General features: G+C 41.1%; 1 protein-coding gene across 2 annotated transcripts in view; it reads left to right on the plus strand.

The window, feature by feature from the left end:
• Positions 1 to 15,394, plus strand: part of DNAH5 (dynein axonemal heavy chain 5) — a 242,281-nt gene that overhangs the window by 118,701 nt on the left and 108,186 nt on the right. For both annotated transcript variants that reach the window (XM_074329069.1, XM_019713456.2), the window contains exons 35-41: positions 586 to 758; positions 6,634 to 6,812; positions 7,211 to 7,398; positions 7,728 to 7,922; positions 11,252 to 11,386; positions 12,222 to 12,329; positions 14,129 to 14,282. In XM_074329069.1, coding sequence (XP_074185170.1) covers positions 586 to 758; positions 6,634 to 6,812; positions 7,211 to 7,398; positions 7,728 to 7,922; positions 11,252 to 11,386; positions 12,222 to 12,329; positions 14,129 to 14,282 — 1,132 coding nt within the window. The remainder of the gene's footprint in view (positions 1 to 585; positions 759 to 6,633; positions 6,813 to 7,210; positions 7,399 to 7,727; positions 7,923 to 11,251; positions 11,387 to 12,221; positions 12,330 to 14,128; positions 14,283 to 15,394) is intronic.

Below are 15,394 nucleotides of genomic sequence, written 5' to 3' on the forward strand. Positions count from 1 at the left end.
TGTCTCTCAGAGAAATGAAGGGCTCAGGATAACTCTGGATTTCTCATTTGTCAAAGAAAAATGATTAAAGTGGCTTAAAATTTTGGTTCAAAAATTCAGACAAAAGTATTGCTGGGCAATAACCTGCCATTAGGTATTAGAAATTTTGGCCCTCTGCAAATTGTAGGAGAACAATTGATGGATTTAAAAAAACAACAACCCAACAATGTATTTTTTCATAATCGCAAGAGATGCCTTTTTCCTCATGAGATTGTTTAGTTCTGTTTTGGAACTCCCAAACATGCTTTCTGTAGACTGTATTTCATGGCTAGGACTGTGGTATTGGGCATTGAAGGGTGAAATTTAGGAAATGAATATCTTACTACTGAAATACATCCTGCTGTTTAAATTGAGGCGCGCAATTAGAGGATTCTCTTGAAATCTCCTGTGCCCGTATCTTAGGAATGGGTTGGGTGGCGATGTTGGCGACATCGCCGGATGGGCTGTCACTGATTCCACGAGCTTCACATTATGGTCTACGCGAACGCTCATGTGCCCGTCTATTGGTTCTCATCTCAGCTGTAACCTCTTCCTTTTGCATTTCAGTGTCACATGCACATCAAGAGCCCTACAGACTTCGAGTGGCTGAAACAGTGCAGATTTTATTTCAACGAAGATTCTGACAAGATGATGATTCACATCACAGATGTGGCTTTCATCTACCAAAATGAATTTTTAGGCTGCACTGACAGGCTTGTCATAACTCCCCTCACAGACAGGTGATGGAAGGGTTCTGGGACTCCACAACCGCTCCCCTCCGCCCCCCCACCCCGCCCCCTGACATTTTTATTCTCTCCAGTCACTCAGGGGATTTCTGCTAAATGTCTCTTCAGGGTTTATAAGCTCCTTTATACCAAAGTCTTTGAAATTCAGTCGTGTCTCTGCATCGGGTTTAGTTTTGTGATTGAAACAGACTTGGCTTCCTTTGCCTGCAGTTTAGAGAGGCAACCTTTAAATGACCTCTGTGGGTGTCAAATGGGCAAGAAAGGGAGTGAATTGCCATGAGCCGATAGATGCAAATCGCCTTGAGGGCTACTTTGGGGACTGTGGCACCTGTTGTCATTACAGACACAAGTTAGATGGTTTTTGAGCAGGAAGAAAACTGGGTGTCAGCGCAGGTTACAGCACTGAGGAGCACGTGGGCCTGCACCCCTGGATTTCTTTCTTCTGCCCTCTGCCTGTTATTTACCAGCTGTGCTAGCGGGAGCTGCCACACCACTTCCCTGGGCTCAGTTTCCTCATCTGTAAGCTGAACTAGGCCGTCCCAAGGGTCCTTCCGTGCCCAGTGCTCTGTAACTCAGTGTAATGGGAACCCCATGGCATCAGGCAATTGTGTGCACTCTGGCTGGGGATGCGCTGAATGAATACTTGTTTTGGACAAAACGGCTGCGCATCAGAGTCAATATTTGGCCTAAGTAGAAGCTGAAGCTGAGTATCAGTCGTTTTCACAGAATGAACATCTGGGCTATTAGACTGAAAATATTGTCAGGCAAAGTATAAAAGTCTGACATAATAGCACTGTCATCGGCTAGAGTGTTCCTTCTGCTCCTTTGTGATGGGAAATGAGGTGCTCACTTTCAACTGAGAATGGAGGATGGGCAAGAGATTTTTATCTTGCATCATTTTCATCCAGCATTTTCTCATCTTCATACTCTTTGTATTCCTTCTTACGTCCGGAATGAAGATGGTTTGTACTGGATGCGGTTGGACATCGTTCTGGAGATGTTTTTCTCGTTGTTTTAAGGTGGAGAGGTAGACAATAGGCCATTGTGAAGAATTCCCTGAAACACCTATATATGCGGCTCATGCACCTATTTCACACTTGCTCTATTTTCAATCTTCCAGCACTACCCTCACTTCCTCTCTCTCTACCGAAAGCCTCAGTTCCTATTTTATTGAGAAGATAGATGCTGTCATAGGAGAGAATGCCTGCTAACCAAGGCCCTGTCCTTATGCGGTCGGCTTTCCCTCCTGGATCTCAGGATAGATTTTCTACTGTCATCCAAAGCCAACACATTTGTATCCTCTCTGGGAGCACAATCAGTTTGCACTTCCTCCTGGATTGTTCTTGTCGACATGCAAATATGCTGTAATTACTTCCAGAAAAAAAGTTCTGCCACGAATCTTGCAGTTTCCTCAGCAATTCTATGCTCCCATCAAATCTCCTCAAACGCATGGTTCTTTCCACTTGCGTTATCTTGCATTCACTCTAGACAGGCCCTCTGCATTAGTTTTCTGTTGCTGCCATAACAAATTACCACAAATTGAGAAGCTTACACAACATAAATCAATTACTGTACAGTTCCATCCATCATGGCTTCTGATGCGTCTTGTTGGACTAACATCAGGTGTCAGGACTCTGCTCCTTCCTGCAGTCTCTGGGGGAGAATCTGTTTCCTGCCTTCCAGGTGGTTGGCAAAATTCCTTTCCTTGTGTTTGTGGGACCTATGCCCCCATTTTCTTGCTGGCTGTCAGCTGAGCACTGTTCCCAGCTCCTGGAGGCTGCAGCGTTCTTTGGCTTGCCAGCAACAATGGTTGATACCCTTGCATACTTTCAACTTCTTCCTTTTTTTTTTATCTCAAATCCTTGAAGCACTCTCTTGCCTCCCTCTTCCACTTTTAAAGACTCATGAGATTAGATCAGATCCACGGGTAATCCAAGATAATCTCCCTATTTTAAGGCCTTTAACATGAATTACATCTCTCCAGTCCCTGAGCCATGCAAGGTAACATAGTTAGAGATTCCCAGGAGGGGAACGTGGATGTGCGGGGGGCGCCATTGTTCCACCTGTCACACTTGCTTCCGCCTCTCTGGTAAAACGGTCACCCAGACCTTCACGTTGCCCTTAATCCAGTGCTCACTGTAGTTCTCATCTTACTTGACTGAGCCGCATTTGCACAGTTGATCCCTCTGTCCTTTTTGATACACTATCTTCATGTGGCTTCCAGGACCCCACACGCACCTGGCTCCTCCTACTGTCCCCATCAGCCCGTCATCCCCTCTCCTATTGGTTCCTCTTCATCTTCCTGATCTCTAAATGTAGGACATTCTCGCATTTGTCTCTTGTCCTTCTGCACTCACTCTTTAGGTGCCCTCCTGTGGCCTTAGTATCTGTCGGTGTTGACTCTCCAGCCTCTGCGCCCTGCCAGGGCTTCTCCCCTCAACTCCAGACATGAACATCCACTTGCCTACATGTTGTAGGAATAAACACTTAACATGTTTGATTGTCCCCCACAAACCCACCCTCCATTGGTTTTCTCCATTTTAGCAAATGTCAGGTCCAATGTTCAGTTGCTCAAGCCAAAATCCTTGGAGTATCCTCGAGGACTTTGTTTTTCTCTCACTTCATTATCCAATCTGTCACCACCTGTGTCAGCACCACTTTCAGAATTCATCAAGGACGTGACCACTTTTCACCCCTTTCCTGCCATCACATTGGTCCAAACCACCATAATCTCTAGTCAGGATTATTGCAACAGCCCTTTCATGGGTCAACCTGCTTCTGCCATTGTTCCCCTTCCATCTATTCTCAATTCAGACACTGGAACCTAAGTCATGTCCTGTCACGCCTTGGCCTCACGCTCTCCTCTGTCTTTCCATCTCACCCAAAGTAAAAGCGAGTGTCTCACACTGGCCTGCAAGGCCTGACCTGATCCTGCTGCTTCTCTGTCTCTCCTTCCTCATTCAGCTCCAGCTCCTCGCTCCTTGGTTGTTCCTGGAACTGTCTCTACAGACTCCTGCCTCAGGGCCCTTGCATTTGCTGTTCCTTTGACCTGAAACCTTTTCCCTTCAAGACTGGCAGAGTTCACGTCTTCTCCTCCGTAGGTCTCTGCTCACAGGTCTCGTCAAAGGGTCTTCTGACTGAGCACATCTGAAGCAGCAACACCCACGCTCCCTAACATTCCTAACCAGGTTTACTGTTCCTTTTCCTATGTTAAAATAATCTGTTTTCTTTCCTTTAGAATGTCAGCTCCTTGAGGCGTGACTTCCCGTGATTTATTCATTGCCCCTATAATAGTTCTGTCATATAACAGGTGTTTAATAAATATCTCCTGCATCAATGAAAGACATGTTTATTTTCAAAGTTACATCTTTGTGGAGAAAAATTTAAATAGGACATCATCAAAAGTATGACAGGAATTTTTTTAAAAATGATTAACAGTTTATTTTCTGTCCTAGAAATTTCAAATGCTTGTATGTCAAAATTCTTTTTAATTTTCATATAGGAGTATCAAACTATATAAACTTTTCTGCAGCTTGATTTTTTCACTGTATTCATTGTACAACTTTCTGTATCAAAGAAACTTGAGAACTTTAAAAGCAGAGTAGGTATTTATAAGTGGTGATGATTCTAAAGTTTATTTCAGTCTGTCGCATCCTAAATGTTCACTTGTTTATTTTTCTTTAACTAACTTGAATATGAGAGAAGTGAGTTACCATTTTTTGCTGGTCATTGGGATTCTATTACAAGATTTGCTACTCTTTTACAAAAGAACTCACAAAAATGAATACTTGAAAAAAAAAAAAAAAGAATCAGAGGCCAGAGGCATTGACATTTTGTGTCTTTTGCTGACTGCCTGGTGAAAATTCAACAAAGTTGGCCACTGGTCTCTGGGAGCTGGATGTCATGTGGATGGAGCTGCATATATTTCCGATAACAGTCATTATAATATGCTAACAACATGTAGTGCCTTTGTCTGAAAGGTCATAGTGTTTTTCATGACCAATCCTTCCTTCCACTTGTGAGCACAAGTAGAGAAGTTCTTACTACTGCTGTCACTTCAGACAGAGGGCAGCAGAAGTCAAAGGCTGATGGGGCATTTTATCTCCTTGATAAGGAACGTAGACAGGTCTCACAACACACGTCTTTCTCTGAAGTATTCGCTCAACTTCGTGAGTTACACCTGAGTGCTGACCACTGGGCTCTGCCCCTACCAGCTGTGCAGTCCTGGCTAAAGCAGCTACCTGCCCTGCTTCCCCTCTTTTGGATTCACTGTGTGGACTAGAGGTAATGTAAGCAGGTGCCCAGCTCCAGGCCTGGCACTGAGTCAGTGTTAGTCATTATTATTGTTGCTATGAGTTGTTTTTCTTAATCCTTGGTAGCACATTCTTTACCAACCTTTCCTTTCGTTTTTTTCTTAAGCATATTCTTTAATCAGAGGCTATAACTAAACCAAGTTCTCAACAAAGAAAAACATGACATCCAGCTTCCCAGAGACCAGTGGCCAACTTTGTTGAATTTTTACCAGGCAGTCAGCAAAAGACACAAAATGTCAATGCCTCTGGCCTCTGATTTTTTTTTTTTAAGTATTCATTTTTGTGAGTTCTTTTGTAAAAGAGTAGCAAATCTTGTAATGGAATCCCAATGACCAGCAAAAAATGGTGACTCTCTTCTCCCATATTCACGTTAGTTAAAGAAAGAGAAGTGAACATTACGGTGCCACAGACTCCCGATGCATGTAGCGTTGTTACCTGAGGATGCTTTCCAGCATTTTGGAATCAATGCTGTTTAAGAATAGGAACCAAAAGCAGTTCTGGCTTATGGGTGATGGAACATGTCTAGAGTAAAACTTGTACCAACATTGCTGATGGATTTGGCTCAATTGTATGTTAATGAACTCTGGGTCATGGAGTGGGTCCCTGTTCATTTGGTGCTGTGGTTGCATTCTTCATCTCTAGTTCCAATAGCTGTTGGACCGGCAGAACCCGATAACAGTGCATAGTTGGACTGGCACAAGCCATTTATTCAACAAATAGTCACAGAGCACTAGGTGCCAGGGGTTAGGCAGGCAGTTGGGAGTACAAATGTGAACCAGACCCATTTCCTAAAGCAGAGAGCTTATGGCAGTCTGGTGGGGAAGCAGAAAACTAATAGAGCTGTGAAAAAACCACTAAATCACATGAAAGTTCAAATCCCATTCATGAATGATGACGTTTTTTGAAACAACAGAGATTGGAAAGGAAAGCAGAGAGAGGAGGAGGTGAGGCACACATGCATGTAGGGTGCTCTGGGGAGAGTATGTGCGTCTATGTAACGTGTACAGGGAACGCGCTCTGACAGACCTGTGCTTGTCTCTGAAAGGCACGTCCTAGAGATGCATTAGTGGATGCTCCCAGGAATGTGATTAAGATGTGATTATTTAGCAATGTGTGTTTTAAATCTCATGGGACCATTGGTCCTCAACTACATCAAATGATCAACTCTTAGCTTCAAAAAGGCATTCATCAACTTTAATGGTTCCCAGTCTGTTTCCTAGAATACTATTTTATTTTTTTAGATGTGGTAGATTTCTGAGAAAAAGTTGCAAAATTAGTATTGGAATTGCTATGTACTGTTTTCCATACTCAGAGACTCTCAATACACAGTATCATCAGAAAGGCGGTTTAACCTTTTAAAGAGTTTTCGAACATCTTTGACCATAGACCACCCGTCCTTTTTCTGTAACACCTGTTAATAGCCACAAAGTGTTATATCAGGACAATGGCCTGGCTGTTGGTGTTTTAGTCTTGCGTGGTTTCATCTCACTGTTTTCTGCCAGAAGTATCTTCTAGATGCTGCTGTTATGGGTCTAGTGATATCTCTAACCCTCAAGGTGTTACATCACGTTGGCTCAAGCTCTGGGAATGAGCATGGGGGGAGCCCCCGCTGGACCTGCAGGAACAGGCAAAACAGAAACGACCAAAGATATGGGACGATGTCTTGGGAAATACGTGGTGGTTTTCAATTGTTCGGACCAGATGGATTTCCGAGGGCTTGGACGGATTTTTAAAGGTGAGGGTTATATATATTTTTTACATTTGATGAGAAGTTTCAGCGAAGGTGGAATATCTGAAGACTTACTTTCCAATAGTTGGCTACATTTTAGGGTCATCATTCTTCAACTTTGTAAAACTTTTTGGAAAATCTGAACCTTACCAGTGTTGTGTGGATCAAATGTCAGTGTCGCTTGCCTTTTGTAATGTTTCTTTATCACTGCAGGTTGGGTGTTTACAGATAAAATGCCACATTGAGAGCTATTTTGGGGGGGCATGCTATGCACGATTTATTTGTTCAACTTTATTTTTGAACAAGCTTATCTCTGGCTTGTCTTGGCAGCTGCATAATGTCCTTTTCTTTGGCTTTCCAAAATTACATACTAATTGGATTTTCTATTTAATTTCCTTCCTAAGGACTGGCTCAGTCTGGATCCTGGGGTTGTTTTGATGAATTTAACCGTATTGATCTACCCGTGCTCTCAGTTGCAGCCCAGCAAATTTCCATTATTTTGACATGTAAGAAAGAGCATAAAAAATCTTTTGTTTTTACTGATGGAGATAGTGTGACTATGAACCCGGAATTTGGACTTTTCCTCACCATGGTAAGGAACATCTACCGAATGTCAGCTTTCTTATCACAGTTTTCGTCCATCTCCTTGGTCATATATCACCTACATTCTGAGAGTGGAAATTAGGATTGTCATTTTCACTCCTGTTTGAAAACCTTTGGTGTTAAACAGAACTCATGTTAACAACTCATGACTTAATGTCTCCAGTGAAAAAGAGAGGGAGATGGGAAAAATGACTTCTCTGGTTGTCATTTCAGAGGTGTGCTGTGTACACATTGGGTCTTTGAATATCATGCTGATGTGATGACTCTTTGTTGCCCCATCATCGTATCATTTATTCTTGGGTTTTCTTTCCTGTGTAGAATCCTGGCTATGCTGGGCGGCAGGAACTCCCCGAAAACTTGAAGATTAACTTCCGCTCTGTGGCCATGATGGTCCCCGACCGTCAGATTATCATCAGGGTGAAGTTGGCTAGCTGCGGTTTCATCGACAACATGGTTTTGGCCAGGAAGTTTTTCACACTCTACAAGCTGTGTGAGGAGCAGCTTTCTAAGCAGGTGTGACATCCTGAGGGTCTTTGCGTACTTATGCATGTTTCATTTTTCTATTCAGTGTACTTTCCTCGTTTTGAAAAATTGTGTACAGGGGTTGTTGACAAAGTACCTTATTGCTACAAAGTAGAATGTGATATCATTACAAGGATAATTTTATATGCATATTTTATTAAGAAGTACATTTGAAGAAATTAATATTTATGGCATAGAAATGAAGTGAATACTATCTGGGTTGATTTAAGACCCAAAGCATTGTGGATAGTACTGTTTCCCCGAAAATGAGACCGAGCCAGACAATCAGCTCTAATGCATCTTTTGGAGCAAAAATTAATATAAGACTCAGTCTTATATTATGTTAGATAAGACCTAGTCTTATATTATAGTAAAATAAGCCCGAGTCTTATATTAAGTTTAATGCATCCAAAAAATGCATTAGAGCTGATTGTCCAGCTAGGTCTTATTTTCGGGGAAACATGGTAATATTTTTTCTTTATCCCACTTGTCCATTCATCATAATCTGTGTCATGTGTTCTCGTGGTTTTCAGGAACCTCTCAATCATTTACTCTTCTCACTTCCAAGTTCATTCAGCATTTGGCCAAGCTTTGCTAATTATCTGTCTTATCTGTTGTAACTTCCTTGCTAATTGCCTGCACTATTTGGAGTAGCAGGCTCTGACATCATGGGGTGTCAGAGTTAACCATTAATTATTTCTACCTTAACCATTTGTTACTTCTATACTAGTTATCTATTGCTGTGTAACAATGTTACTACAAAATTAGTGGCTTAAAACCATACACATTTATTATCGCACAGTTTTGGTGGGTCAGGAGTCTTGGCACAACTTAGTTGGATCCTCTGCTTACAGTCTAATAAGACTGCAGTCAGGTGTTGGCTGGGGCTGTGGTTTCATCTGTTGCTTGACTGGGGAGAGTTCCTTCCTTGTGAGTGTTTAACTACACACAGCACCTTCTGACCCTGACCATTGGGCCTTTCTGGTTAGATTGATTCTAACTATTTGCTTTTTGCCACCACTATTCTTGGTTTCTTCTGCTTTTTGCCTACTTTGCTCACTCATTCTCATCTTTTTCTCTGTCAAAGAAATATTTTCCCATGTAGTTTTTTTGCATATAGAACAACTCCCACGTCCCTGACTCCTGCCTTTTCTTAGTACTTCTGCTTCCTTCACTCCTACAGCCCTTCCTCACAAGGTCATGGTGAAAAGAAATGAGTCAATGTGTACGAAACCATGGGCCCAGGCTGACCTTTTGGTGAACACTGTGTGAATCTCAGTTCAGGCCCATGGGTTTAACTGATTCCAATTCTGATAAGTTTTCCTTGGTTAATTCCATCCACTCACACTTCTAGTCGTTATTACTTTTATGCAAGCAAGCTGGCTTATATTTTTATTTGTTTTTAGTTTTTTTTTTGGTCTCTATCAGAATTTAAACTCGTTGAAGATCTCAATCTCAGTATTTTTATGTGCTCCAGCCTCTAAATGGTTAGTACTAAATGATGTGCAATGCTGTCAGTTACCTTAGCAGATAATTGTTTTGGTTTTCTTTTCATTTTGGTAAAAAACACAACATGAAATTTACCATCTTCACCTTTTTAAGTGTGCAGTTCAGTAGCGTGAAGTATCTTCACATTGCTGTGAAACAGACCTCCAGAACTGTTTGATCTTACAACACTGAAACTCTATGCCCATTAAACAACACCACTGTTCCCCTTCCTCACAGCCTCTAGCAGCCACCATTCTACTTTCTGCTGTGGTGCATTTGTGTCCTTTAAGTAACTCATATAAGTAGAATCATACTGTCCTTGTCTTTTTGTGAGGGGCTTATGTTACTTAGCATGAGGTTTTCAAGGTTCATCCACAGTGTGGCATGCGACAGGCTTTGCGTATTTTTTTATGGCTAAATAACATTCCACTGTAGGTGTAGACCACATTCTGTTTATCTATTCATCCCTTGATGGACATTTGGCTTTCTTCTACCTCTTGGCTCTGTGAATTGGGTTGCTATGAACATGGGTGTATAGATATCTCTTATGTTGTGGCTGCTTGCTTGCGGGCTGTGAAAGAATTCACGAGTCACATAGAAATACAGATTTACTAAAGTAAGAGGAGGGTCGGCTGGGCAGAGCCTGCTGGAAACGACTGCCCCAAGTCTTGGTTTCATCTTCAGTTTTAAATTTTCTAGTCAGGATGTAAATTTCTTCAGCCTGTAGTGAAATTTTCTAGAGCTCTGTTTTGTCCGTTGGGGTGGGGGAAGGTGCAGTTAAGCCAGTTATCACCACCTTTGTATATGTTAGGTAGATTTAAGTTGGCGCCAGGAGTGGATCCCACACAGATGCAAAGCCTTTTCCAAGTCACAGGGCCAGCACTGGGCTGAAGTAAATAGAAACGTTAAAACTGGTCTGTGTAGTCAGTGCACAGGAAGCAGAGCCATTCACAGTTGGTGGAAAGGAGGCCGCAGAAAGGAAGCAACAGAAAGAAGGAAAAAACGCTTTCCAAAAGTCCCAAGCTAAATTACACTTGTTAAATCAAATTATACCAGAGATTCAAACCTCAAAATAGAAGGTATATAGTGCCGCCATTACAATTCCATCTTAACGTCTTAGAGACCCTGCTATGGATTATTATTATTATTATTTTTTGGAAACATACCCAGAAGTGGGATTACTGGATCGTATGGTAGTTCCATTTTGAATTTTTTGAGGAACCTCCATTCTGTTTTCCGTAGTGGTTGGATAATTGTTTTTTAATTACTCACTTTGTATGTGCTAAAACTTGTCATGATTGACTTTTGTAAATATGCATGAAGGGAATAACAAAGCTGGGAGCGTGGCTTCTGATTTGTCCTTAGGTAACCCTGGCATGTAAGTACTTTTCTTCTTCCTCAATACTTGTATCCCTTTACTTATCAGTACCGATATCTGATGGTGAGGAGTAAGGTTTCAGTTTAATCCTGGTTCAGAATTTCAGCTTTAGAGACAGGAGGGCTTTTAAAAATGGATGATTGATTGAGAAGAAGCTCAAGGGGACGTGTATACTCTACGAGGAAATTTATTCCTTTCTCCCTGTCAAGTTGTATCTATTAGTTCTGATCGAAGGGCTTAAATTAACGATGGTGTAGGAAGGGACTCTTTTGGGTATTCTCTATTTGCTCAAAAAACACATTGACAAACATTTTTTTGGTCCACTAACTGTACAAGTTTTCTAAAGGAAAATCAGCATCTATTCATTATTACGACCAGGTCTTCTGCCAGATTTGTATAGTTTCCGTGTGTAAGGTAACATGAAAATAAGCCCGGTGTGCCTCACCTTCTTCAGGTACATTATGATTTTGGTCTCCGTAACATTCTGTCAGTTCTGCGAACGTTGGGAGCAGCCAAAAGAGCCAACCCCACGGACACGGAGTCCACGATTGTCATGCGTGTCCTACGAGACATGAATCTTTCTAAACTGGTAAGATGAACAGATGGAAGTGTTGCGCTTGCTTAAATATCTGTTCAACTAAACACAAGTGAGGTTTAGAAATGTTTATTGAATATGCTCATTTTAGATGCCTAATTATCAGATAAAGTGCTGGCGAGCATAACTTTAAATTGCACTTTTTCCAGAAGTTATTTTGGTGGTGACTCAGCTCCAGTCTAACCTAGACCTGTTCCAGTAGAACTGAAATGGAGTTTTAAAAATCCACGTGCTGAGTTTCCAAATACCTTGAATCCATTTTGTGTTTTAGAGCTAAAATCTCACCTTCTTTAAAGTCTGGAGAGCATGGCAGGAAATTGCATGTAAATTTTACAAGTGTGTAATAATTTCATACTCTTGCATTTCACGGTAGAGACTGATAATCAATTGTCCAGTGTCAGTGGATCTATGTACAGGGTGACAGAATGGCATATGTTTTACTTCAAAATAAAAATATGAACCAAATTCCAATTCATGAATTTGCCACCATCATTTTAAAAATAGATTTTAATTTATATGAGAAATTGTACACGATGTGGCAACTCCCCAAACTGGATATTTCATGGAAAGGTTCTCATGGAGGCAATATTTTCTTTCCTTCTATTTCCTTCCTTTTTTACCTCCCTTTCCTCCGCCTTTTTTTTTTTCCAATAATTTTTAATTTGTTCGAAACATTATGTAAACATCCCTTAACTTCAGAGAAGGTGACATTTTACTTACTAATGGTTATGAAAAATAATCTGGGCTGTGTTGGGCATTTTCAGTTTATCAGTACATTGCTGTTTGTGCCAAAATAGTTGGTGTGATTTCCCTTTCTTTTCTTTTTAAGATTGATGAGGATGAGCCCTTATTTTTGAGTTTGATTGAAGATCTCTTCCCAAATATTCTTCTGGACAAGGCAGGTTACCCAGAACTGGAGGCAGCAATTAGTAGACAGGTAATACATTTCACGGGGCATCAAGTACCGTGTCTGGTTCACCTCAATTTGATAGGATTCAAGTGGGGCTGGTGTGACCCCAGTCCTTGGGTTCTGAGAACAAGTCCTGAGGCCGTGACTGATATTTTAAGGGAGGTTGTTGCACATCGTTGATAGAGCGCCTCCTGCCAGGGGGTCTCCTGCCACCGCACAACCGCACGCCCCCTTGGCCACGTGCTCGTGGCCCTGTTACCGATGGAAACCATTCCCCACCAGAGTCCAAAACAAAATGTGATGGGCCAGCCGGGGCCGACGGGTCTCAGCTGGTGGCCTTACCCACACCAGGTGTTGTTCTGTCTGCTGTCCTGGTGTTTGCCACATTGCTATGATCTCTGGGCTCCTGCCACCAAGTGTGCTTTGCAGTGATTTTATGAGGCTCCTCAGCTGTCATTGTTTTTCCCCAGGGTCACTTGTGACTCCTTCCTTGGGCTCTGGGGGATCTACCACACTCTGTGTACCATTAGGTGCCTGGAGTTCCCATGGTACTTGGTGCAACTTTAACTTTTTGTAGTCTTCCTAGGAATGGACATGAATTACTAAACCTTGTGCCTCAGTTTCCTTCCCTCAGAAGAGCTTGGGAAAAAAAGTTGTATAGAAATGGTGATTGCCTCATAGTATTAAATACATTTTAATTCCTTGAAGATTTTTGTTATAAGAATCTAATATGGTAGTATGTAGTGGATATTTTCCTTCTAACAAGTCTGTAGGTAAAAATCTTAATCTCCTGATCAGGTAAGAGTTATAATTCATTTTGCAAATGGTTTCTTCATCTTATGACTAAATTAATTGTACCATTACCTAAAAAAGCTACGTATAAAGTAATTTATAAGGTGACTTATATTAGTAATTTGTAGCATATAAAAAAACCTGAAGAGCCAATACATAGCAAAAAGTGATACATGATTATTATCCGAAAAAATTTTTAAGTAAAACTAGAAGCATCATTTATAGTGGGCATAAGCATAGCATGATGGTTAAGAGCATGGACCGTGGAGCTGAATTTCTTGGGCTTACAGCCCCACTCCATAACTTGACCAGTAATAATCTTGGGCAAATTTCTTAGTGTCTCTGTGCCTCAGTTTCCTTACCTGTAAAGTGAAGATACCAATAGTATTAATCTCACAGTGTTTTTATGAAGATTAAACTTATAATAGCTTGGCACAGAGTAACTTCCATACGTGTATTTGATAGATAAAAACTAGCCAGTGGATTTATAGCGATAGCTTGAAATGTATATGGAATTTCAGTCAAGCCTGGTATGCTAGAACTTTTCCTAGTTATTAAATGTCATCTTTTAAAGTCAACATTTAAAATACATTTTGGTATTTGAGTCGTTATTCTTAAGTTACTCCTAAGATGTACGTATAATACAATGTTCATATAAACATATTCAATTCCCAAAGACAAATGTAGGTTTGTCTTATTAGCTTGACATAACATTTCATTGTGTTTGGCCTGCTTTTTGTCTATGTATATGTAGTCTTGTATGCACTATATCTTTTATTTTGGTAAAATGCATAATGTAAAATTTATCGTGTTAGCCATTTTTAAGTGGACAGTTCAGTGGCATCGCAGACAGTCACATTATTGTGCAAGCATCACTACCATCCAGCTTCAGAACTTTTGTCATCTTCCCAGACTGAAACTCTATACCAATTAAACAATAATTCCCTATTCTTCTACCCTACCCCAGCTCCACGTCTGTGCTTATTTTGAGCACAATGAAATGGCCTAATGTGAGAATTTTGTTGTGTTTTCAGGTTGAAGAAGCTGGGTTAATCAACCATCCTCCATGGAAATTGAAAGTCATCCAGCTATTTGAAACCCAGAGAGTTCGGCATGGAATGATGACCCTTGGGCCGAGTGGGGCAGGGAAAACTACTTGCATCCACACCTTGATGAAAGCCATGACAGGTGAGGGAGCAGCCAAGCTGTGTTGCTCTGGGTGACACGTGTAAATAGTTGTGACACATTCAAATGTCCCAAGAGGGACACAAAGGTAGATACATTAATATATTTTTATAGGAGAGAATATTGCTTTACTGATTAATGGGTACATGTTAGAGGTAACATATTACATTAATGGACCACAGAGGAAAAACATTTTTTTCCAGCTTTATTGAGATACAGTTGACATATAACATTGTGTCAGTTTAAGGTGTACAGTGTAGTGATTTGATATATTTATTTATATGTTGCAAAATGACTGCCACCACTGCATTAGCTACCAGCTCTGTCCTGTCACATAGTTACCATTTCTTTTTTGTGGTGAGAACGTTTAAGATCTGCTCTCTTAGCAACATTTAAATAATATTTTATATTTAATACTTATAAGCTGTACATTAGATCCCCAAACTTGTTTGTCTTATAACTGAAAGTTTGTACCTTTGATCAATCTCTCCCCATTTCCTCCCTCCCCAACCCCTGGTAACCATCACTCTATGAGTTTCATTTCTTTAGAGTCCACATATAGTAAGTCCTCACTTAATGCCACCGATAGGTTCTTGGAAACTGTAACTTTAAGCACAATGATATGTGGAACGAAATTGGGTTTACCATAGGCTAATTGATATAAACTAGAGGTAAGTGCCTACAGCATATTTCCAGTCATGAAAATATCACTAAACTTCTAAATAGAGATCCCAAACACTTCTAATAGCAAACATTCGTATGAATGTGAGTTGTACATACATTTAAGAAAGATTAATATAAACAAGTGAGATAATTCTTTCCCGACCCGCTTATTCCAGTTCAGGGTCGTAGGTGGCCCGAGCCTCTCCTGGCAGCTCAGGAGCCAAGGCGGGACCACCTTGGACAGGACGCCCTCCCATCGTGGGGCCACTCACACACACCCACACTCACTTAGATTGGGACAATTTAGACACACCAGTTAACCTGATGTACATATCTTTGGGATGTGGGAGGAAACTAGAGTACCCCAAAAAACCTACGCAGACATGGGGAGAACGTGTTGCCGGTCTTATGGACATCATATTGAGAAAGCTGAATTGTGACTAAGTTGAACT

The sequence above is a fragment of the Rhinolophus sinicus genome, linkage group LG03, assembly GCF_036562045.2.
Source record: "Rhinolophus sinicus isolate RSC01 linkage group LG03, ASM3656204v1, whole genome shotgun sequence".
Lineage (NCBI taxonomy): Eukaryota > Metazoa > Chordata > Mammalia > Chiroptera > Rhinolophidae > Rhinolophus > Rhinolophus sinicus.